Source organism: Thrips palmi, unplaced genomic scaffold (assembly GCF_012932325.1).
Source record: "Thrips palmi isolate BJ-2018 unplaced genomic scaffold, TpBJ-2018v1 HiC_scaffold_6, whole genome shotgun sequence".
NCBI classification, from domain to species: domain Eukaryota; kingdom Metazoa; phylum Arthropoda; class Insecta; order Thysanoptera; family Thripidae; genus Thrips; species Thrips palmi.
This window is the reverse complement of record NW_023144633.1, coordinates 8,571,528-8,594,730: the sequence shown is the minus strand read 5'-3', so window position 1 is coordinate 8,594,730 and position 23,203 is coordinate 8,571,528. Positions and strand designations below refer to the sequence as shown.

The 23,203-nt window shown below is 44.1% G+C and overlaps 3 protein-coding genes across 25 annotated transcripts in view; 1 reads left to right on the top strand and 2 right to left on the bottom strand.

The window, feature by feature from the left end:
- LOC117651718 overlaps positions 1–9,966 on the bottom strand; it is a 28,741-nt gene extending 18,775 nt beyond the window's left edge. For 2 of the 5 annotated variants that reach the window (XM_034396014.1, XM_034396019.1), the window contains exon 1: positions 9,409–9,542. The gene's annotated coding sequence lies outside the window, so the exon portion shown is untranslated. Of the gene's footprint in view, positions 1–8,988; positions 9,140–9,408 lie in introns of those variants that run through there. The other 3 variants (XM_034396015.1, XM_034396017.1, XM_034396018.1) reach the window with 3 other exon arrangements.
- LOC117651716 lies at positions 1,618–6,267 on the bottom strand. The gene is made up of 2 exons (XM_034395992.1): positions 6,066–6,267; positions 1,618–2,865 (listed from the first exon to the last, which is right to left on the bottom strand). The coding sequence occupies exon 2, from the start codon at positions 2,647–2,649 to the stop codon at positions 1,711–1,713; it is 939 nt and encodes a 312-aa protein (XP_034251883.1). The 5' UTR covers positions 2,650–2,865; positions 6,066–6,267; the 3' UTR covers positions 1,618–1,710.
- LOC117651717 lies at positions 9,155–22,905 on the top strand. Of its 19 annotated transcripts, XM_034395994.1 has the most exons (9): positions 10,215–10,337; positions 11,403–11,513; positions 11,999–12,045; positions 13,616–13,770; positions 14,988–15,098; positions 17,485–17,643; positions 20,058–20,270; positions 21,193–21,402; positions 22,695–22,905. In XM_034395994.1, exons 3-9 carry the CDS (start codon positions 12,033–12,035, stop codon positions 22,761–22,763), a joined length of 930 nt encoding a protein of 309 aa, XP_034251885.1. In that variant the 5' UTR covers positions 10,215–10,337; positions 11,403–11,513; positions 11,999–12,032; the 3' UTR covers positions 22,764–22,905. The 19 variants fall into 19 exon arrangements, with proteins under 19 accessions (XP_034251893.1, XP_034251887.1, XP_034251889.1 ...); XM_034396002.1 differs by lacking the exons at positions 10,215–10,337; positions 11,403–11,513 and adding an exon at positions 9,155–9,261; XM_034395996.1 differs by lacking the exons at positions 10,215–10,337; positions 11,403–11,513 and adding an exon at positions 9,229–9,343.
- Positions 22,906–23,203: the final 298 nt, after the last annotated feature.

Here is a 23,203-nt window from a genome sequence, read left to right as displayed (position 1 = left end):
TCTGAACTACTGTGACAGCTGTTCTAATCGCTACAGGATTTATTGTGATTGTTTCCTCAGTGAAGTCGCCCTCAGGCGACAAACAAATTTTTAGTGAAGGTTTCAGTGTTTTTTAAAAAATTACGTGACTCATGCTTTTTGGGCCGACCAAAAACGGTTGAAAATATTTCCTGGTGCTCTTTGCTACATAAGAACACAACACTCACAAAGTTTCGTCGGAATCCAAGACATCGATTTCGGGACCTCGGGTGAATAGGAAAGAATTACCCAACACTCATTGGCTGAGCGATAGCGAAGCCTGTTACTCCAGTGGGGTTGAAAAGTTTTTCCTGTCTGTGTGTGTGTGTCCGCACTACTCCTCCTGAACGGCTCAGCCGATCTCGGTGACATTTTGCACACTTCTTGGGTATGTCCTTGGCTCGACACAAGCGAAATTTCACCATCCTAGCTCAACTGGTTCAGTTTTTATAGCCGAAAGACACCTAAAAACGGCGAAAAATAGAGCTTTCTGCAGATACATCATTTTGGCGGGGGAGAAAGGGGGGTCGGGGGGCAGAGCCCCCAGCCTCGACAATTAAAAAAAGTGACAAGGGTCAAGATCGTGTTATCTGTAGAAAAAAACAACTCTATTTGAATGTGGGGGGGTCTGGGGGCGGAGCCCCCCAGCATTCAACAATTTAAAAAAATAACCGACAATGGACAACCCATTGCCTGCCGCGGCAGGCTAGCGCCGCAGGCCAAGGTAGGTACCCCAGGCGTGGTTTGGAGGAACAGGCAGCGAGACATCGCGAAGCCTGTTACGAAAAGACGCGGTCTGGCGAAAACCTACCTTGATATATAATAAATTAATAACGCTTTACGTGTTGAAGAGCTATTCCTTTACAAAATAACGTGATTCACACCGATCACGCCGACCAACTTGATCGCCAGCGCGGTGACCACAGTGCGTATCCGGTGGCAAATTTGATTGCCACTAAATTGGCAGGCTGATTTGAATACCTAACGTTGGCAAGCTTTGGCCTTCAGTAGCTGGCCATAAATTGGCGCTTTGGCCTCCTGCAATGCCCTAGTTTCAGGATTTCAGGGTCGGGCTTGCCAATTTTGTGGCAAGCGAACTTGCCACGGCCTTGCTGTGCCGACAGTGTGCCCAGGGCTTACGATCAAGTGCAATTTGGCAGAACTTTGATGATTGCGGCTAGGCAACGAATACCGTGACAATGGGCCGGGACAATGAAATATTACATCACACTTGAGAAATAAAGGCAATGGTTTTAATGATAAGATTTACAAAGAAATAAGCATGAATAATGGGTAGAGTATTAATGTTTATCTGTAAAATTTAAGTACAAGAATACAAAACAAGTCTCATCTAAGAACAAAATAAACCGAATCACTTCAACGTTTTAAATCATATAGCATAAAACTGAACATTGACATCAAAAGGCAAGTGGGTCTATCCCGAGCTAACACTAGTCAATCAATTCGAACACAATGAAAAGACCGGTTCACTACTATTCTTTCAAGCGCTCTGTTCGATTAAAAGAAACACAAAGAAATACAGCTCTATAGGATGATGTAATAGTCACTTAAGTAGGCGGAAAAAAAAAAATTGACATATTGAAACTAATTAGATAATTTTATTACCATCTCAGGTAGCGTAGAAGGGACAGGATTGCACAGTATTACGGAGGTACTGGTCTGAACCATGAATTAGTTATTGCTAGGATGAAGTGGGTTACTAGGACTGAAAGCCTGGAAACATTCCTTAGGGCAAGTAGCGGATTTGCTATGCGACGAGTAGCAGACCTCAGAGTTCTTGGTTTCTGCCAGAAGTTCATGGCAGCCCCACTTGCACCACGGGCAGTCATTACACATTACTTTCTCGGGGAAACCCTTTTCAATGTAGAGATGCAGATGAGGGTTCCTCATGAGGACATCGTGCACGGCAGGCCTGTGCAGTGTGCCGTGCATGCACGAATCCTCAAGGACGTCCACCTTGAGCGTCGTGAGGCACGGCAGCACAGTGGGGCTGACAGCCAGTAAGAAATCTTGCTCAAGGTCGTCGTCAACGATGAGGGTCCTCAAAGATGTAAAGGAGGGAAGGAAAGGAGTCACCAGGGTCGTAACGAATGTTTCCGGTGGGTCCTCATTATCAGCAAGAGCGACTAGTTCTTGAAGATGTTGGGCGGAGGGTGATGTGCTGAGGGCGCGCAGTGGAGCGTCAGGGTCTTCCGCGGAGAGGCACAGCTTGACGCTCCGCAGGTGCGACGCCCCTGATAGGAATGCCAGGGTGCCTGGGGGGAACGCAGCGCCCTCCTGGTCGTCACTGCCTCCTTCACAGTAAAGGTCGATGTGGGCAAGGCCGGGCAAGTCCACCAGCTTGGACAGACCTTCGCACGGCAAACACTTCAGGGAGCGAAGCTGGAGAGCTCGAGCCAGAAGCACCGCGGGGACGTCGTCCAGTCGGTGCAGCTCCACGTGTCGCAGTGTAGCCGCGTGTGTCCGCAGCAGCAGTTCCAGGAAAGGGTCCGCCGAGGGCGAGTCGTAGCGAAGCCTGGTCAGCGAGGGCACCCCAACGGTCTCGCACCAGTCGCTGGGCAGCGGCCTGCCCGAGTCGTTGGTCACGTCGAGGATGAGCAGGCCACGCATTTCAAAGGCCGTCCTCAGCAGCGGCTGCAGCTCGTTGCGCCTAAACGACCTGCAGCTTATTCGCAAGACGAGCTCCGTAACGCCGCCGACGTCGGAGAGCCTTTGGACCAAACCGTAGGCCAGGATTGAATCTCGCCAGATCTGCACAGTCAGCTCAAGTGCACGGACGACGCACGCGGTGTCTTCCGGGAAAAAGACCGCGGATCCCACAGGCACCTGGTGCACGGTAAATTGAAATGGCAGAATCTGCACACGAATTTCTTGCGAAGTCTTCTCGTGCATAGCTTATGCACAAAATTGACACACGCGTGTAGTGTAGGGTCAGTGGGGGCAATTAAGGGACACGGGGTAAAAATGGGACAGCTGATTTCCGGGCAAGAATCGAGATTTTAGAACTTGTGCCGTAGCAAATGTTATTTTCTCAATAAAAACATCACATTTGATTTGTCATGCGTTCAAAAATGTCAAATCTTGACTAAAAATCAGCTGTCCCATTTTTACCCCGTGTCCCATAATTACCCCAAGTGACCCTACACTCTCAGCACGTTACTGACTTTTTCCTCATTAATTACGTATCCGTATAACCAGCAATAATACTTAGTATTCTCTAAGTATGGCTAATTTCCTTTGTAAAATTACGTACGAAACAAAATTCTCAGTAAATTATCTAATAATTCCTGAGTAAGTAGTTCTTTAAAATAGGAAAAGTACGTATAATGGTTGCATAAGTACTGACAAAATGAGCAAAAAGTCAAAAACGTGCTGAGAGTGTAGTGCTCGACTTTGTGCGCGACAACGCACAAAGTGCTGCATAACTGCACATTTTCATGCTTGGAGGCATTTTTTTTTTTAAGAAAGTCCTATTGTGCAACACGAGATGAATACCCTTTGATCCCTTTCCAAAGTGAAAACTTGGGGGCTAAGTTAAGGCCAAAATTTTAAACCCGTTAGTTCTTCCCCCGATTGTTTTCAACGTATTTCAGTTAACGCTTAAATGAAAACAGGTTTTTCCATCCCCGATTCCCCTCAAAATGTGGGGAATTTCTGGGGCCCATGCGAAGTTTTAAAGGAACCCCGGGCGTAACTTTCTGTTTGGGACCAAGCAAAGAGTTATGTTTTGTTTTACCAGTTTTTGGTGTTCGTCATCGATTTTTCGTGGGATATGAGTGGATTTTATAGGTAAAGGACCAAACTATAACGTTACCCAAACAGGGGGATAGACAATTGAAAAATCTTTCTATATTAAAATCAATTACCTTTTGGTTTGCCCTACACGCTTTGGAATCTCCAAATGTTTGAGGGTTTAAAACTTGCTTTGTGGTTGACTCCTTGTAGGAGCTGCCATGCACTTTTTCAGTTTTAGGCATCCCGTCTCATATTGAATTAAAATATTGTCCTAAGTCATGTCAGAGTTGAGTTGGTGTGAAATTTGCTGTGGGCTCCAGGTTAGAAATGGCAGCCTTCAATGGTTGCAATCACCTAAAAAAGCGTTTCCGACTTAGAGTTCAAAGGGTCTTTATGCAAATCTGTTCCTTCTCTAAATTACCCAAAAATTTAAAGTACTATCTACACAGATGCGACGGGTTATTTAGCAATTTTGAAGTACACTGGTAAACTAAAGCGAACTCAGCTTGAGTCAAGCAAAGTTACGCTTGAAATTTAAAGAAGCATACTCTTTTCCACCATCATTGATATGATTTCGGTTGGGACTGTTACGCTTGATTTCAAGGTACCTGTTACGTTTGAAACCAGAGGGTAACACTACGTTCAGTTTAAAGTGTAGATAGCCACGTTCGCAAACTTTAGAAGGCTGTCATTCCCAAACTACTAGCGCTACAGCGGTGAAATTTACACATATCGACATTAGGACAATATTTGACTTGAATGGAGATGGTCACCGAAAGGTGGCTTTGATCTAAAACTACCAGAAATGAGGTTTAAATTTTGGCAAACTTTTACGCGGCAATCACATCTTTCATTTCGAATATAATAGTTGGGTCTTCCTTAAAATCACTCAGGATTGGTGATAGAAACCCCAATAAAAACTCGATTTCAAGATATTTAAAGGATCAGAAGTCAATTTGATTATTGTGTAAGAGTGTGGAAAAGAAAGAAGTGGTGTTGTGAAGCTGTGGTCAGGGACTACCAATGGAGTGGTACCAATGTGGTCGAGGCCATCCTTTCGAAATTAGAGTTGCAATAAATAGAAATCAAAATGCTGGTAAATTCAAAAAATTCATGCTAATGTACCGCAGTGTTCTGACAAGGAGTCTTTGATTATGTTAAAATGTTCCCTTGCAGAAGAGCAGTAAATTAATTTTCTCGGGTTGGCAACATTTTCTCCGTCCGCCTCTTGCGAAAATCGCGATGCTGAAGCGCCAGAGTCGCGTTAAAACTGCCCCTCCTGTTGGGCTAAGTTGGCTTGTCAAAAGGCTATGGTTCTTCTAGTCATGTTTTCAATTCGTGAATAGTTCTCCCTTACGTATCAACACCCGGGGTTTGGTTTGAAAAGACTTCATCTCGGGGGGTTTTAAACGGGGTGATCTTGTCAGACATGAGACTGAAGTGAGGTGGAGCGAAGTGGTCTAGGCTCGTCACAACATACATGCGATCAAAAACTTCAGAAGTATTTTTGGTTTTCCCCGAAAAACTCGTTCGAACCGCACCAATTCTATTGTTGTTTTTCTGCAGTAAAAAATTTCATTTCGAACGTTGCTTTTTCAGCTTTGGGAGTAAGCTGTACAGACCCAAAAGGTCCGCTTTGGTCCGCCACAGCTCGGCTCCCCCATCCCTTGTCCTTGACAGTCGAGTTTTGCCATGGAAACGGCTTTTGCAGCAATTTCTCACAATTCCACCAAATCTTTGCCCAGGTTTAAACATCAAAACCTTTAATTTTCCCTGAAAATCTCAAAAACGTATCGAAAACTTCCGAAATGCTGGGCCACCAAAAAAAACTACCCGGCTACAGCCGGGTGTATACTATCACTACTTCTGCCATAAAAATTTGGGCAATATTAAAACGGTAATTGCGGCGCGGCGGGAGGCGGGACGCAAACAGACGACGCTAACACGATCTATACCTCCACCGCGAAAGGGATGGGTGGATGAGTGGGATCCAGCCCCTAAAGCGGTTGAAAACCGCGGAAAAATACAAAAACTGGAAACATTTCGTAATATTTATTGGGGTTTTCCTCATCAAAAACGGCTCCGGATTGGTGATTCTCGATGTGAAATGAGATGCCATATTTAGAGCTAAATCGAGTGAATATCGGACCCATTTCGGAGCCTTCCCCGTTTTGTAAGGGTGTGTAACCCATTGTATCAAAGAACCCCCGTATCATTTTGGAAACCACCGAAACCAGATTCACTTCCTGGCGTTTTCTTAGAAAATCGTTACAAAAAGCATTTCAATTTACCTTGAGTCTGCCGATGCATGGGACGAGGGCTGCCGTCGCGGCGCGCAGCACTCCCAGGCTCTCCACGCAGACGGAGCGCCACAGGTGGCGGTGCAGGCAGAGGTCCCTGAGGCGGCGGCACGCCACGCGGCAGGCGAAGAGCGTCCTGGCGGGCAGGAAGGCCAGCACGGCCAGCAGCGCGTCGTCAGGCAAAGACAGCAGCTGCGGGAAGAGGGGCGTCAGGACCCCGCAAACCCATGGGCAGGTCCATGCCAAAGCCCTTGGACAGTTTATCCTACGATTGAAAGTGGGGGCCAGGGTTGGGTCCAACGCTTTGAAAGGTTTTCTGACCACCACTGTCCGACCAGCATTGTGTAACCACAGAAGCCCAGGCTAACCTCTGGGGTTTCAAAGGAAATCAGGTTGCTTTGCCCTAAAAGGGCCAAGCCAAAATTCCTACAAATGCAGGGGGGTTTTTGGACAAAGTGGGGTTTTTGAGTACTTCAAAGCGTCGGGCTTCAACGGGCGACACTTGCCCAAACATAGGACGCTTTGTCCTTTCACTTGGTTTCAGTTAGAGAAGTTTCACCCCTTGGGACAAAACATGATATTTTTTATTTTGAAAATTTACAATAGTTTCTCTCACACTGAAATAAGGTGTCCAAGCGTAATGGACATAAATTTGTTTAGACGAGACGAATCCGTTAATAAATAGAAAAGTCATTTTGGACCATTTTTAAAATTTACACCATTTTTTCAGTATGAGAGAAACTTTTGTTTAAAATAGTCGAAAATGACTTTTCTGGACATCAACGGATTCGTTTCGACAAGACAAATTTATGTGCTCACGTGTCATAAGCTTGGACGCAAACTCAGAAAGTTGGTTCGAGAATTCAAGAAAAAGACCAAAATGATACAGCTTTTCTTATGCAGACCAAAAAAACTTACGGTGGGCCGACCAAATCCTTTTAGGATTTTCTTTCAATATGTGAGAGGATTGTGTTGGGAAAGTCACATCAAAATCGAAGACGAACTATCTTAAAAACAGCTATTTTTCGAAAAAAACAGAAAAACGTTAAATGGAGAAAGGGACATCGAAACTTCAGCCAATCGTCTCGAAACTATTCCCATCGTGTTCCCCAGCTCTCTTCGCGTAAGAACCCATTGTCAGAAAAAAAGCTAAAAACGCCCAGTAAGTACGGAAAAAAGAAAAATATGATTCTGACCAAAGTAAAAATTCGCCATGTTATTACAGCCGAACGAAACCCGCGAAACGCAAAACCCTTTGACATGGGATCTTTTTATAATGACCCCTACGTATTTGTCAGGCCACTTTAGGGGAAACAGCTAGTTTCGTTACATACGACGTGGTATGAGTAAAACAGGGAAAGCGTAAAAAAAAATGCAACTGTGGATTTTGTCCCTAATAAAAACTTAATTTCGCCTATTTTTTACCCTGTTCGGGATTTAAACCGAAACGGGTTAAAAAAAGTAGGTTTTCCCCCTTTAAACATTCCCCTCAAAAACTTCGGGGAAAAAAGCAATTTAAAAAATCAAGAAAAAGGAAAAGCGTAAGAATAGCGTCTGCTGCCGTTTGCCGGGTCCGAACTTTACCATTCTCTCAAGTCCGGCTTCCTTCTTTATTTTCTCAACGTTCCGGCCCCGATTCCAAAAGTACCCATTTTCAATGAACCTCCTCGAAAACAAGTTCCAACCTTCAAATAAAATGTAAAACCCTATTTTTAAGCGTACACAGCCCCACGGTGTCGTAATCGGTCATTGGGCTGTCTCCGGGCGGTTGCTTAGGGTCACAAAGGGGGGGGTCTCCAAATTTGGGTCCCGGGAGGGGACCCCAACGGGAAGTCGTGGGACGGAACGGACGCAAAGGGACGGTTCATATATACCCGCGGAATCCGCCATTTTTTTTAAAAAACTTAAAGGGGGGGCCAAAAAACAAAAGGGAGCATAGACCGGGAAAAAGTTAAAAAATTTAAAACAGCCTTTTGGGGGTCATAAACAGCTTTTAAAAAGGGTACTTCAAAAACCTGTTTCGGAGGGCCAAACCCGGGTCGGGGGAAAACAAAACCACGCTTAACACACGGTACGAAATAGTGGGGGGTAAAGGGGGCCGCTCTCCACACTCCGTCCTTCAAGGCCCCTAACGACAGCACGGCTAGACGTCGTTTGTTTTTCCGTTTTCGCACTAACCGGTCTACACGGAAGTGCCAATAAAAAATTAAGGTTCCTTGTCTCCATGGTGAGAATAACTTCGGTGTACCAGGGATTTGGCAAACTGGGGTGCGGGGCAGAGGATCTTCACTCCAGGCCATGAATCAAAAAAAAAAACGCCTTTTTGGTATACCGTTGCGTTAATCCAAAACCGGTTAGAGCCAGACCCCTTCTAGCGGAACCGGAAGTGAAGAACAAGAAGAAGAACATGGACCAGAAACAGTACAAAAAACCGGCCTTTTTCGGTGGGTTTTGGCAGTTTTAGAAACAGGGTACTTCGGAGAAAACCTAGACCGGAAGTCATCGTAAGAACAGGAGAAACAAAAGAGCGTCGCGAGGCAGTGCTGAGCGGTAGTGGGGGGTCGAAATCGGCGGAGTGGGGGTACAGGCGGCGCGCATTGCTGCCCCCACTACGCCCATGCCGGCCCCACCACCGACCAGCAACCAGCACGGCCTCGCGACGCTCTTTTGTTTCTCCTGTTCTTACGATGACTTCCGGTCTGGATAGGGTACTTCGGAGAAAAGCTGGACCGGAAGTTGAGAAGAAATCAAGAAGGGGAAACGCCGGACTTGTATGAGAATATAACTCTGCGGAAGCGGCAGAACGGCGACGCAGACGCTCATTCTTACATATTTCGCATACTTTGTTCTTCTTGATTTCTTCTCAACTTCCGCTCCAGCTCTTCTCCGAAGTACCCTATTTCCTCGGAAGTACCCTACTGTATTGAAATATAAAGCTTCCTTGAAGTTTTAGATTGGAATAAACATTCGGAATCAAGAATTAAGCATTATTTGGCAACTATTTCCGGCTTCTTGTTTTTCACTCCAGGCCCTGCTAGAAGTGTATTAAAACTCAAACTGCTTTTGGTCACATCCGTTAGTAAGGCCTTCACGAAAGATCGTTCTAGAGGCCAGAGCCAGCGTAACGTGACGCGGAACACAAGGAAGGAGCGAGCACACCTCAAGAGAATAATCAATATATTAAGGTGTACGTCGCGTTCAGACAGGAAATTAAGAGAGATAGCATTCAATCTTGAAGAAAAGTTTAATTTGAACGAAGCTCCTTAACGGTAGGAGATAGAGCTTCGGGAACGAAATTTCCGAGGTGCAAACTCCCAAGGGGGTGCGCGGTCACCTTAGCTCGGCGAGATGAATCCGGAGTCACACGTCAAATTCAGGAATGAATATAGATCATTGTATGAAATTCCCATGTTTGCCACAAATTTCTTATAAGTTTAGTTAGAAATATTTTCGGATGTTGGACCACCTGCGTCCCTCTAGCTCTCTGCTCAAAGCTGACTTCCGGGCGTGGCTGAGCTGCTTCTCTTTGAAAGTCAAGACGGCGTTAGTACTTGTATTGTTCTTCTTGTGCTTTAGCGTGGAGTGAGTCTCTTGAGGGCCGCCGGCGGTAGTTTTCCCTGGTTAATTTTCTACTGTTTATCTTAAAACGATTCCCGCCTAGGATCGCATCTCCTGGCTTCCGGTCCAGACCTCCTCAATAGAACCCTTTGGCGGGAGACGTCGTGTCCCCTAGCTAATACTCCCGTACCGCTAGCTCGCACTGTAGCTACCCGGGGAAAGGTCAGGCTCCGTCCAATAGTGACTTTTTAGACTTCCGGTTAAGGGTCCCCGAGAAAACTCTTGTCGTATCGCTATCGCTGGTAGCTTTGAAAGCAGTACAATTAAGACTCTGATTCAGCCCTCTCAATAGGGTACTTTGGGGGAAATCCAGACCGGAAGTCAGCGACAGAACGGGAGAAACAAAAGAGCGTCGCGACGCCGTGCTGAGCGGTGGTGGGGGCCGGAATGGGCCGAGTGGGGGCAGCATTGCGCGCCGCCTTCACCCCCACTCCGCCCATTTCGACCCCCTCTACCACTCAGCACAGCCGCGCGATGCTCTTTTGTTTCTCCCGTTTAGTCGCTGACTTCCGGTCTAGGTTTTCTCTGAACTACCCTATTCTCCTTTACCTCTCATGCTCTTTGGATAGGGTATTTCAAAGGAGGCCTTGGACCGGAAGCCTGGACCCGCCCATGGACTGAACACTTGAAGAAATCGTGTACTCGGTATGACGCTGTAATTCGGGGTTAAAACACGTGTGTTTAGGCCTTTCAATGTCTAAATTTCACTGATACTTTGACATAGTGACGAATGTCCAAAATTTTGATAAAATGAGATTTTTGGCTGCGTTATAGAACTTTTGATTTACTATCGCCTGGTGAAAAGCATGTATCGATATCTCTTCTAGATTCGGCGCAGGAAAATACTTCGAAATGACGAAAGTCCAGCTGTACTTTGACAAAATGACGAAAGTCCGCCGTACTTTGACAAAATGACGAAAGTCCAACCGTACTTTGACAAAATGACGAAAGTCCAACCGTACTTTGACAAAATGACGAATGTCCCAACTGCAAAAAAACGGATATAGTCTATCGGTGCGTTCCCAACAAGAGGAATATCCATGAAAACAGTGACGGCATGATCATGGAACATGCCCGGGATGAAAACTTTCATTTATTTTGTGTTAACAGTAAAGTTGGACTTTCGCCATTTTGTCGAATCACACATGGACATTCGTCATTTTGTCAAAGTACGGTTGGACTTTCGTCATTTTGTCAAAGTACGGCGGACTTTCGTCCATTTGGCCTAAGTTTCGTACGCTGAGAAATGACGAATGTCCACTATCTCGGGAACCAAGCTGCCGATTGCAACGGCTCTTGAACCCAAAGAACACGTATTCCTTCAGGAGTCTGTGGTATAAAATTTTACAATCAAATCCAATACCTCTATCTTCCAGCTCAATTTTTAAACTTGTTTTGGCTCTCCTGAAAAATAAGATATTGTGGACATTCGTCACTATGTCAAAGTACCAGTGATTTGGCCACAACAGACCCGATATTGGTGTTACGTTCACGTGTATTACGCGTGATACGCAGTTTTAGTGTGCATGATTATACGCGAGTGTTCACCCCCTCGGGAGCCTGAAACGTAGCCGGAAACTCATGAACAATGAGCATGTTTCATGGCGTAACAGCCCCAATTGACTTACAACATGTATCCCTAGTGCTTAGATATGTCATGACTTCGACACAATCCAAGAACCGTATTAACTCTGTGTGTTTCCGGTACAGGTAAATGCTTTGGGCTTTCGGTCTGGGCCGCCATTGAAATATCCTATTTAGCTTTGAGGATTCATCGGATATTCTAATACCCTTGCTTTGAGCTGTGCACGTTTTAATAGGGTATATTAAGGAATCCCTGGACCGGAAGTCGAAGACTAAAAGTAAGAACCGAAACGGCTGCCTCAGAGAAGGGGGGACGTCTGCGCATGCGCAGAAGCCGTTTTCGTTCTTACTACAGGTCTGTGACTTCCGGTCCAGGGATTCGTTTGAATACTCCATGAAAGTGATTTATTAATAAGACCTCGGACGCAGTTTCTAATGTCGGGTTTGGGCAGTTTAGTCATGTATTCACGTTTTCTTTCTTATTGGGAACGAATTCAGAAGTTTTATGTGGTAAGCGACGTGAAGGGCCACTTCCGGTGCCACTTATCTGCCCTTTTCTCCTTTTTAGCGTTTACTTCAAGTGGTGTGTTAATTCTGATTTACTGTTCGTCCGAGGGCGTTTGACCCTGCAGGAGCGCAGCGTAGCCTTGTACCGTTTACTGTGCCGTCCTTGTCCTTTCTGATCGTCACGATTTTCCGTTAACACATCACATTTGTTGCAGCGTCATCGATTTTCTGGACAACTGTTGACCGACTATGGCAAATCCTGGTGAGTCTAGCGCGTTGTTAAGCCACTGCAATGTAACAAGCAATTGCCACTTCTTTGTGAGGGGCTTCTTTTGAATTGGTAGTGCTTGCATCGAATCACCAATTGAACCTCTGACCTCAGTGAGAATCAATTAATCAAACTTAAATTTTGGGTGGGTGAGAATCGATTTGCCACTCTAATTTCAGCCAAATATATTTTTTGCCCAAAGTTGGTTGATACACTGAGAATCCAAACGCTATGAGTATAGCGTCAATTGGTGCAATGCAAAAGCATTGCACATGAAGTGCAATGCCTCCCATTTCCCATGCATTAGCATAGGGCCTTTTCGGGAAGCATTGCACCAAAGGTGCAATATGGCTGTGGCATTGCACGTATGGTGCGATATCACAGCGCATTGCACCATACGTGCTATACTCATAGCGTTTGGAATCTCAGTGTATCTAGAGACATAGGCAGCTGCTTTACCTTAATTCGGGAGAAGACGTATACCTCACTCAAAATTTGGCTCATACTTTCTCAGTGCTTTATTTCGCGAACGGCTAGAGACAGGACAAAAGGAAATCAGAATCAAACAGTACATGAAATCGGCCATCGACAATTGAGTATTCTAGTCGTCGCCGATCGAAGAACAAGAAGAACAAAGCCTGAACTGGCGCTGGTTACATAACCTCCCAGACGTCTATGAGTGGACTAGTTACTGAGTTTTCTGTGGTGTATCTCCTGCAAAAGCACTTTTCGTTTGTTTTAAACACTTTTTGACACAGGAAATGAAATTTTTTTTCGACATTTCTCGCTGGAATCGGGCTTGATACCTACTCCGTTTCTTCCCGGCTTCCGGTTTTGTCCTTCTTTTTGTTCTTCGATCGGCGACGACTAGAATGCTCTTTCGTCAAAGTGCACAACCATTCGCGGGCTCATATTTTTAGTTTTTTTAAATATAATTTAAGAACTACATCTTGAAGGTGAAAGATGTTAAGAACTAGTGGTCCCAAGTTATCCATTTCAAGGAAATTCGCTTGTGCATTAATTACGATTCTTTGTATGCAAACTACCTGACAAGATCTTTCCACAAGGCCCTATAATATACCCTAAAAAATTTGGCACTAAGGCTTTTTCTTCATATTAATGAACAATAGTCTGCGTGAGTCTAGCTTTACAAGACTTCTTTTCTTGTATCGAAAACACGGTGCACTCTCAGACTGTTATTGACTCTTTATCTTTTGTTCGAGAGTATCTTACACAGCAATAAGAAGTACTTTTCCCCCAATATCTGTGTAAGGTTTTGTTCGTTATATTGACTCAAAGTCAGTTTGGTATTTACTTATAAAATACAGAATAATTGATGACAACTTAGTTCTGAAAATGAACAATATTGTACATGGTTTCGAAGGAAACACTAGAAATGATTGCTGCCTCAAAAACTACGAAAGCAAAGGATAAAAAGTGTATAAGGGATGGACAAAAGTTAATACGAGTCTGAGAGTGTGCTGTTGCATTGATAAACAATCCTCTAGTAATTCTCAAGACCTTTTAGCTATGAAACTACTTGAAGGTTTATTCCTTGTTGCAGGGTACTCCCGCGCTTGCTTCAACTGCAGCTCTCAACCGGCGCAGGCGTGCTCACGATGCAGGCTGGATTTCTACTGTTCCAAGAACTGCCAGCGCGGTGACTGGCCAAGGCATCGTCTGTTCTGCCGCAGCGCTGGGGAGCCTCCCGCCGTGCCTGTGAGTTTCACAGATTTTCAGCAGCTCAGTGCGTGACAAGGGGAAACAACTTCTAAAAACTTGCACACCATATTTGATCCATGAAGCGGAAGAAGGGGATTACTCAATTTTCATCATTTTTCAGGAGAAACAAAAACTGTTTGCTGGGAAAACTTTATTCAATCTGATGAATGATGCAATTGCATTTTTGTCGCATAAGAAATAACTGAAAATGTTCAAAAAAGTAGCATTGCTCTGTAGACGGTTTCTGTGATTTTAATATTTACGTTGGAATGGACTACAGAACCAAGTTACTTAGTGCTCCCAAACAAGGCGGAATTTGGAGACGATTCAAGTGGACCTGAGGTTTGCGTAGAGTCTGTATTTCTGTGGTACATTTTTGAGGTTACCTCTTTCTTCCAACTAGTGATGGGGAGTTAGATTGAGTTCATTCTTTTTACACCAGATTCATGAAGACACAAGTTGAGTTATCTCCTTTTGCCGTTCTGTGCAATGGAGTTATGTGGACTTCGGTTGAGTTGCTTCCATTTTCGGATTAAATATAGGCCGTAAAAGGGGTCAAGTTGAGTTATATCCATTTTTTAAGTGGATTTTCTCCTTAACTGGCAGGAATTTTTTTCAAGATGCTGCAACGTGCCGCTCAAGTGTCCAATTGTATTCATATTGTATTGATGGGCTCTTATTGTTTCAAAGCCAGTGTTCTGTTATGATCTACACCGAAATCACCATGACTCAACGGTCAAGTGTTAAGTCTTCACGATTCCACTGAAAGATGCATAGACCGCCACTTTGCATTCCAACTTTGTGAAGCAATTTATTCCTGATCAAAACGCGTTGCTTGCCGAATGAACGGGGCTGGTAACCTTTTCGCCTGAAGTAAAGTGGGAACCTTAAACTGCTCCGACAAATTCCTTCAAAGATCATTCTTTGTAGCTTCAAAGAAACCGGCGGCTTCGCTTTGCGGCCTAGGAAGAAAATAGTTTGAAATACAGACGATTTCCTGGCTTGAGAAAGACAAATCCCTTGTAGCCTTAAGAAGGTCTAAGTAGCCTGCGACGGATTTCCCCTTTATATTTCATCGATTGTCATACTTACGATTTTCTTCTCAGATTGTGATGCTGCAGTTTGCTTCGTATTGCAAAGAGCGTTTTGTTGTGGGGTTTTAGCCGTCCACAGATTTTCATATTGATATACATGTGGTCTATGCTCATTTTCAGGAGCCCATGGCCGAAGTGGATATGATGGATGTGAACGACGAAACTATGAGTGGACCGATGGAACACGCTGCAGAGAAGGCGGAAATTCTTTCGGAGGTCAAACAATACGGGGTGAGTGCTTCGCTTCGTCTCTTTGCATATTTTTCTGAGGAAGTTTTTTCTCCCTATATCTTCATTAATGTACACTGTTAGAAAAAAGTCCGTAAATTTACGGAGAAAGTTACTCTAATTTTGGGAATGGAGGCTCCGTAAATTTTCCATCTTTTTACGGAGATTTTCCATATTTTTACGGAGATTTTCCGTATTTTTACGGAGATGAACCGCATTTTTGCAGAAATAAACGCATTTTAACGGTTTACTTCCCTCCTACCTCCGATGTTAATGCAAACAGTGGTCTTTAAGACGAAAGTGATATTCTCCAAAACTGTTTGAAGATCCCCTTGACCACATGCCAGGTTCGGATAAATGGACGGAAACCCAAAGGCGAGGTTGCTTTAGGGAAGGCGTACTCTTGGAACACCTAATCAGTTGGTCACCCAACCCATCGATAACGTGAATTAGTCTGTTCTTTTTGATAAGTAAGGCTTCTATTTCATTTTTTTACATAACTTCCATATTTTTACGGAGAAAATCCATAATTCAAAAAAACGGAGATCTCCGTATAAAAAAATGCACAGTCTCCGTTAAATTTCCGTATTTTTACGGAGTTTTCTGACAGTGATAGTCGAAATGGTGGAACAATCGCCATCGGCAGTTGTATATTTTCCCTTATGTCTTCTGAAACGGCGTCATTGTATGTCAGAGAATAACGTCTTTCAAATATTGCGCTAGCTTTTAGCAGGAATTCTAAGACAGTTCTCGGTTACTTACCACCTAAGTGACGAACGAATTCGACGCATTTCCCACTCAAGTTTGGCGTTAAGAAATTATTTTCTCCAGTTGCCTTATAATGAAGTCTCTTTTATCCATCATTCTTCTTAACTTCGGCGTTGTGTCGTCAAAAATATTGTTCAATGATATCTGTACTCTTTGAACCATGCGAACTGATTCGTTTGTAAGCTTTTGAAGAATCTCACTTGTTCTCTAGTTCGGAGCAGTGCTTCGCAATTTGCAAACAGCCTTTTTGTGATGCGAACCTCTGCTAATACATTGTGAACTACCAGTTCGTGTTACAAACAAGACAAACTCTTCGCTAGCTGCAAACCAAATGGTTTGTGATGCGAACAAATTCTACGCAAGGCTGTGAGAGTGTGGAATGACCGTTGCCAGTATTCCGGTACGGAATGTCTACGTAGACTGCTCATGGTTCATGTGTCTCGTATTTTCGGCCTCGTTTACTCAAGCAATGTCATGTCACGTCAGAATTTCAATTTGGCCATGTTCCATGTTTTATTCGTTTGATCATGCCTGGGCCGTGCAATCTGAATACTTAACGAACTCTTTTAGGCCTTACGAAGAAGGAGAGCAAGAAAGAATTTTTAGCATGCTCGAGTTTTCAAAGGAAGTTATTTACTATATGCGACTTTTTCAAAATTCACATCAAAAAGTCACAAGGCTCTAAAGCTTCACTGCAAACCTAACTGTCTACTAAGTACACATTTACAAATGCATGCTTGCAAGTACACACTTGCAAACGCATGCTTGGCCAAATACACACTTACAAATGCATGCTTGCAAGTACACACTTACAAACGAATGCTTGACGCATGGAGTTATACGGCGTCAAGCATGCGTTTGTAAGTGTGTACTTGCAAGCATGCATTTGTAAGTGTGTACTTGGCCAAGCATGCAAGTGTGTACTTGCAAGCATGTATTTGTAAGTGTGTACTTAGTAGACAGTTAGGTTTGTAGTGTTTCCGAGATAAACGTTTTCAAAATTTAAGTAGACACTTTTCTTGTAGCGTTTGTAGCCAAACCGAATTTTCATCTGGTTTCTGCGATGCGGTTACGAGGGGTGAATTTTTCGTAAGTGTGCTCACGTTTCATTATTACCTTAATGTGACCATTTAACTTGCCGCCCTCAAGTGTTATTCGATTCCTTCGCAGGACTCCGAGAGTATCGCCTTGAAAAGTGTCATAATTTATATATTCATGTTTTTTTCGTTTTTTTTTTGTTGTTTTTTTTTGGGGGGGGGGACATGGTGTCAGTTTTGCAAACGCAAGTGTGTGCATGGCACACAAATGTGCATGTGCACACAAATGTGCATGTGCACACAAATGTGCATGTAGGCACACAGTTTCGAATTGGGTGACCAGGACCCATGCAGTATCAGTCAGGTACGCTGTTCCAAAGTGAGTGCCTGGCAAGCACACTGTTGAAAATAGCGTGCCTGCATGCGCACTCTTTAAAACAGTGTGCATGCACACAGTTGCGTTTGCAGAGAGAATAAGTGTACAGCGGTGCCACCCCCTGTTCTAAGTGACATGACCGTCATGACGTCACACCTTCGTTGAACAACAGTGTGTCGGCCTGAAATTGTCTTTTCCTCCCGCGCAGGTTCGCCGGCTGATGCCCGTCTACTGCGACAGAGACCCCGCTTGGGTGCTGAAGCTGCTCAAGGCTGCCGCGCCTCTCCTGGAGGAGCTCGACATCTGGAACGCCAGCAAGCAGCACTGGCTGCTGCTGCCCACTCTGAAGCGCCTCCTGCGCCTCGAGGTGAGATCCCATTTTTATACGAACCCAAGGGCAACTTGGATTTTGGTGTACATTTTCCGTGAACAAGCGTGAATTGGCGCAAAATAACATTGAAATACCTTTGAAATAACGGTCTACAAATTTTGACGAAGTTGTTTGCCCCTCGTACGAATCATTCCTTCAAAAAGAAATGTCACTATGCCTTCGTTTCCTTCGCGTAGTAAAGCAGGTGCTTCGCAGACTTTTGAGTGTCAGCGTCAAGGCAGGATGTTGAAACGTCGTCTAATCATGTGGGTGTCTTACCATCGATATTGTTCCTGATACGAGCTTTTGCACTGGTTTGAAACCAAGGTTTAGGAATTATACTAGGCTTAGCCCACACTGAATAGAGTGTACTGAGCTCACTATACTCTTGAGTTAGCAGCGGTTGTGTATACTTGTGCCTTTGATTGTGACGTTGCCTAGACCGGCTCAAATTTCCCGAAGGTTCGAAATGTCGATGCGCGGAAACGGAATTCGGTTTCTTTTCGGATTCTAAGACTCTGAGATTTTTTTGGGATTTTTGAGGTCACCGGAAGTGGTCCCGCACGGCAGGGTAAGTTAGGCGCACTGCTAATTGATAGACCAGCAGTAAAGCGGCCTTAATATTCATTTTACGGGCATATTCTATGAAACAAAAGTTGTCAGAAATGGTCAAATTAATAAAAATATGAAATGTCTGATTTCCAAAACTCAAAATTTGCAATCTGGGTGCCTACCTGTAAGGGGTCACTGGCGTCTATTTTAGCTCGGAACCTCAAAATGAAGTGGATTAAGGCGTAAAACTGTTCGACAATCAATTTGGCCCTTCTGGTGATGCTATTTTGAGTGCCCAATCTTCTTCTGGTCTAACGGGATAATTGGGGGTCGTTAAGAATATTGTCTTGTTTGCGCCTGGGCGCCCAGTTTGTGGCAAATAGCTCGTTTTCTGTTTGTTTTACTCGGTGCTTTCGGAATATTCAATCGCGGAGATAAAAGCGCGAGAACGGAGAAGACAACTCCAGACGGACAGGGCTTTAGTCTTTGAAGTCTAAAATATTATTCTGAACAAGATTACTTTCATTGTGATTTTGATTTCCCTATCTCCAACCGATCTTAACTGAATCAACGCACATTCGCATGGACCAGGTCATTTCGCAAGAGCTTCCTATAGTCTAAGAGATTCATCCCACTCGGAAGCTTTTGTTTCGACCAATAGATTGATCGCCACGAGCCTTAACTCATTTGAGCATACTCCCAGGGCACAACTGAGTGCTTTCTATTGTAAGTGTGTTGAATTGAGTACTACCCGCCCATGGGTGCCCCCGAAGAGTGCGTATTAAATAGACTGTTGACTTTGCTAAGCAGATTCAGAAGAGGACGAGCTTTTCGTTTGACTCTCATCAAAAGCCGTCGTAAAAACTCGCTTGGCGCGTTACTCTTTACGTACTGATATGGCAGTCTCAAATTTAAATGTGGTAGACTGTTCTTGAGCTCACAGCTTACTCCCAGGTAGAGCAGTGTTCATTGATGAAATGCACCAATAGATGTATACTTGCTTCAATATGAAACGACACTTACGTCACTCTCCCATCCTTCACTCAAATACTAACGGTCTTCCTTCCGGTTTTAAGTAGACTTTCCTCGCAGTGCCCCGCATCACCGCGCTCCAGCCCTTCGCCGTGTGGCTTTGTCCTAGTTTCCGCGCTAATACTATGTCAGGGATTGAATCTTCGGAAATCACCGAGTAAAACGAAAAGAAACCGAGCTTAGCCACAATCCGGGCGCCCAAACGCAAACAAGTCAATACTCATTAAGGCCCCCAATTAATCCGCTGGACCAGATGGAGATTGGGCACTCAAAATGCCACCACCAGAAGGGCCAAATCGATTGTCGAACAGTTTTACGCCTTGATCCATTTCATTTTGAGGTTCCGAGCTAAAATAGACAGTTACCCCTTACAGGTAGGCACCCAGATTGCAAATTTTGAGTTTTGGAAATCAGACATTTCATATTTTTATTAATTTGACCATTTCTGACAACTTTTGTTTCATAGAATATGACCGTAAAATGAATATTAAGGCCGCTTTACTGCTGGTCTATCAATAAGCAGTGCGCCTAACTTACCCTGCCGTGCGGGACCACTTCCGGTGACCTCAAAAATCCCAAAAAATTCTCAGAGTCTTAGAATCCGAAAAGGAACCGAATTCCGTTTCCGCGCATCGACATTTCGAACCTTCGGGAAATTTGAGCCGGTCTAACGTTGCCCTTACGACATCGCCTTAATTCAGTGGCCATTGGGCGTAAGGACGTAAGTCACATAGGAAACCCATTGAAATTAGGTTGTTCTGTCCGATGACCACTCAATTCTTCGTGTATTATTGATAACTTATTTATTCTGGCGACGCTGTCCGCAGGTCAACTACTGGTTCCCAGTCTTGTCCGGACAGGATGGTTGCGACAAGCCGGAGCTGCCAGCCCTGCCTCCATTGGACCCTGCGGACTCTCCGACGCGGCTGCTGTGGCTCAGAGTGTGCCTCCCTCGGGACCCGATGCTTGACCTGGTCCGTCGCTACGGCGCCTCGCTGCGAGAGCTGCAGATTTTCGTCGGCACCACGGGTCAACCTCACGTACGTTTCAGCTCGTTTCCTTCCCCCCTTTCTCTCTCTCTCTCTCTCTCTCTCTCTCTCTCTCTCTCTCTCTCTCTCTCTCTCTCTCTCTCTCTCTCTCTCTCTCTCTCACTCACTCACTCACTCACTCACTCACTGACACTCTCTGACTCACTCACACTCCCTTACTCTCATCTTTTATAAGGAAGGTGCATGCAGCTGCCTTCAGTTTCGTCCACTCGAGGAGTTATGTATACTGTTAGAAATTCTGTCGTAAATTAGCGACAAAAAAGTCGCTAATTTTCATAGCGACGGAAATCGTTCTTAAACTACTTCGTCGTAACTGAACGACTAAAAAATCATTTCTCTACGACAATGTCGTAATCACGATTACATATTTTGACACCTGAAGTCCCCGGAAAGTTGGTGAAAAGTCACAAGTTTGCTCTCTTATTTACGATTTGTGTCGTTCATTTACGATTCATGACACAAATTTACGACAAGAGTCGTAAATGTACGACTGAAGTCATAACTGCACGACATATTCCAAAGATAATTTACGATTGTTCGTAAACTTACGATTAAGTCGTAAATTTACGACTTAATTCGTTTTAACACGAAACGTGTCGCTATCAAAATTAGAGTCAAATATGTCGTACATTTACGACTCAAGTCGTATATTTACGACTTGAGTCGTAACAAAATATGTCGTTTAAAAACGACATAATTGTTCTACAAAATGTCGTAAATTTACGATTATTTTTAACAGCGTATAATAATGAAAGCTAGGTCTAGATACACTAATAATTTCCTCCTGTGGAAAGCTGTGCATTCTTAACACCGATGGCAAGCATTTTGTTCGGGATGAAAATGCTCCGTGGGACTTTTAAAGCTAAAAGCGTATCAATTTTTTTTTTTGTAAATTGTCGTCGTTGTGTTGCAGTCTCCTCTCAGCCGTGGCTGGCCCTGGACTTGCGGTGCAGAGGACCTGGCGGACCTGCTTCGGCAGTGCAACCTGAGCGCGCTGCGCCGCCTCGTCCTGCGCCGTCCGCACAAACCCGTCATGACGCTCTGCGGCGACTTCACGCACGACGAGGCGCAGTGCGCCGCCCAGCTGAGCGCCGTTCGCCGAGCGCTGCCTTCTGTCCCGCAGGTGAGAGTTTAATTGTTTTTTACACTTTAAATTTTAAGCACGCTGAAAAGCCTACGAAGTATCGTGAGCACATGCAAGTTGCAATGTATTGAAGTTTGTTATACGAAGAAAATCGTCGGTAAATGACGAAATATTTTCTTTGTAAGCTTATGTATGCTCAAAATACTTCCTTATAACAAGTATTTTTTCTATGCAAGGCCTAAGATGGTAGCTAGGGTTTCCAGAGTGTGGAACATTTTATTTCGTCCGAGGAGGTTTGCAATTTTGAGCTTATCCGACGGAGTTCGATTTTTGTTCCCGCTCGGACGTTCACATTGTCCTATTGTAAAATGTATTTTCATTACATTTAAATGTTCATTTTCAAATTATTGAACTACAGGAAACCGCGGAATTCCGGTCAATGCGAATCCAGTTATTTGGAAATGTGGGAAATTTGGATAATAACTTGAAACTTTAAGAGGCTTAGACCAAATTTATTTTAACAGTATCGAAGATTTTTGGGGCCATCTTTGAGACAAGTGAGGGACATTGACAGAAATTCAGTGCACAAATTTACGGATAAAGTTTCTCTCATTTTGGAAATGGAGACTCCTTAAATATTCCCTATTTTTACGGAGGGTATTTCTCCGTAAATTTTCCTTGTTTTTACGGAGATTTTCGTATGTTGATGGAGATTGAACGGTTCTTCAACAGAAGAAAAGGCATTTTTACTTTCCGCAGTGCGTTTTTCCTTTAATTTTCGATGTTGACACGAAAAGTCCCCTCCAAGACGAAAGTGATATTCGTCCTGTTCGGAAAGCCTTCATCCCATTTATATAGGGCAGTAGGACGGAAACGAAAAGGCAAGCGGTCCCTCGAGGAAGGTGCACATCGTGCATAACTTCATTAATTTGCGTTTTAGGGGCAAGCAGTCGTAACCTTTTCTCTTCCCCATGCTTATAGCTATTTTGGGAAATTATGAATCATGTGTGAGGAAGACCTTTCCAACACACTAAATTCTTATGGACTTTTTTATGCATAGTTATGCATGCACAGACACGTCCATATGTTATGTATAATATTATGCATCACTGTGTACATTTTATGCGGGAAAAAGCATAAAATGTACACAGTGATGCATAATTTTATACATACCTTATGGACGTTTCTGCGCATGCCTAACTATGCTTAAAAAATGTGTCCTTATGCATTTAAAATGTCCATAAGAATTTAGCGTGAACAAGTGACTAAACCCCTGTTGCACGTTTTTTGCGTCCGTGCTGATGTTAATTCTCATACGTATTTGTGAACAGGTGCTGTGCGGTACGTGCAACCAAATTGAGTGGAAGTGTTTCGAGTACACCATCTTCGGAACGTTCTGATGCTACCCCTGAAGCCGAATCCTGACGCGTGAACGCTGCTTCGGGCTCATCAGCTGATGAGATAACTTGTCCTCGTCAGTTCAATATATATTCAATTGTTTACCTTTGTGTTCTGCTATGCAATAAACGTTCTTTGATATAAGACTTTTTTGTCATTTGAATGTTATTGGGAATAGAGAGAGATTGGCGCACTTAAAAGGATTGAATTACCGTCAACGGGGTTAACTTGGGACACCGGGAATAACTAGGGACAGTCTGCCCTGTACAGCTTGTTGGTACTGCCATTCAGCGACGGGGGTTCCTAGCGTCAAACCCCCTACAGGGTTTTGTTTCAGAGGCCTCAGGGCACGCGCGGAAAGGTGGAAAAGGTGCATAATATCACAATTAGTATTTGAGAAACAGGAAACGTCATAATAGGGTTTTTGACAAAATATGTCAAA

Coding starts and splice junctions, on each gene's coding strand:
- LOC117651716 (XM_034395992.1), bottom strand. CDS start 2,649: ATGCGTGGCCTGCTCATCCTCGACGTGACCAACGACTCGGGCAGGCCG.
- LOC117651717 (XM_034396002.1), top strand. Junction 15,099..17,484: donor CGGAGGTCAAACAATACGGG/GTGAGTGCTTCG, acceptor CCTCCCGCGCAG/GTTCGCCGGCTGATGCCCGT. Junction 17,644..20,057: donor AGCGCCTCCTGCGCCTCGAG/GTGAGATCCCAT, acceptor CGCTGTCCGCAG/GTCAACTACTGGTTCCCAGT.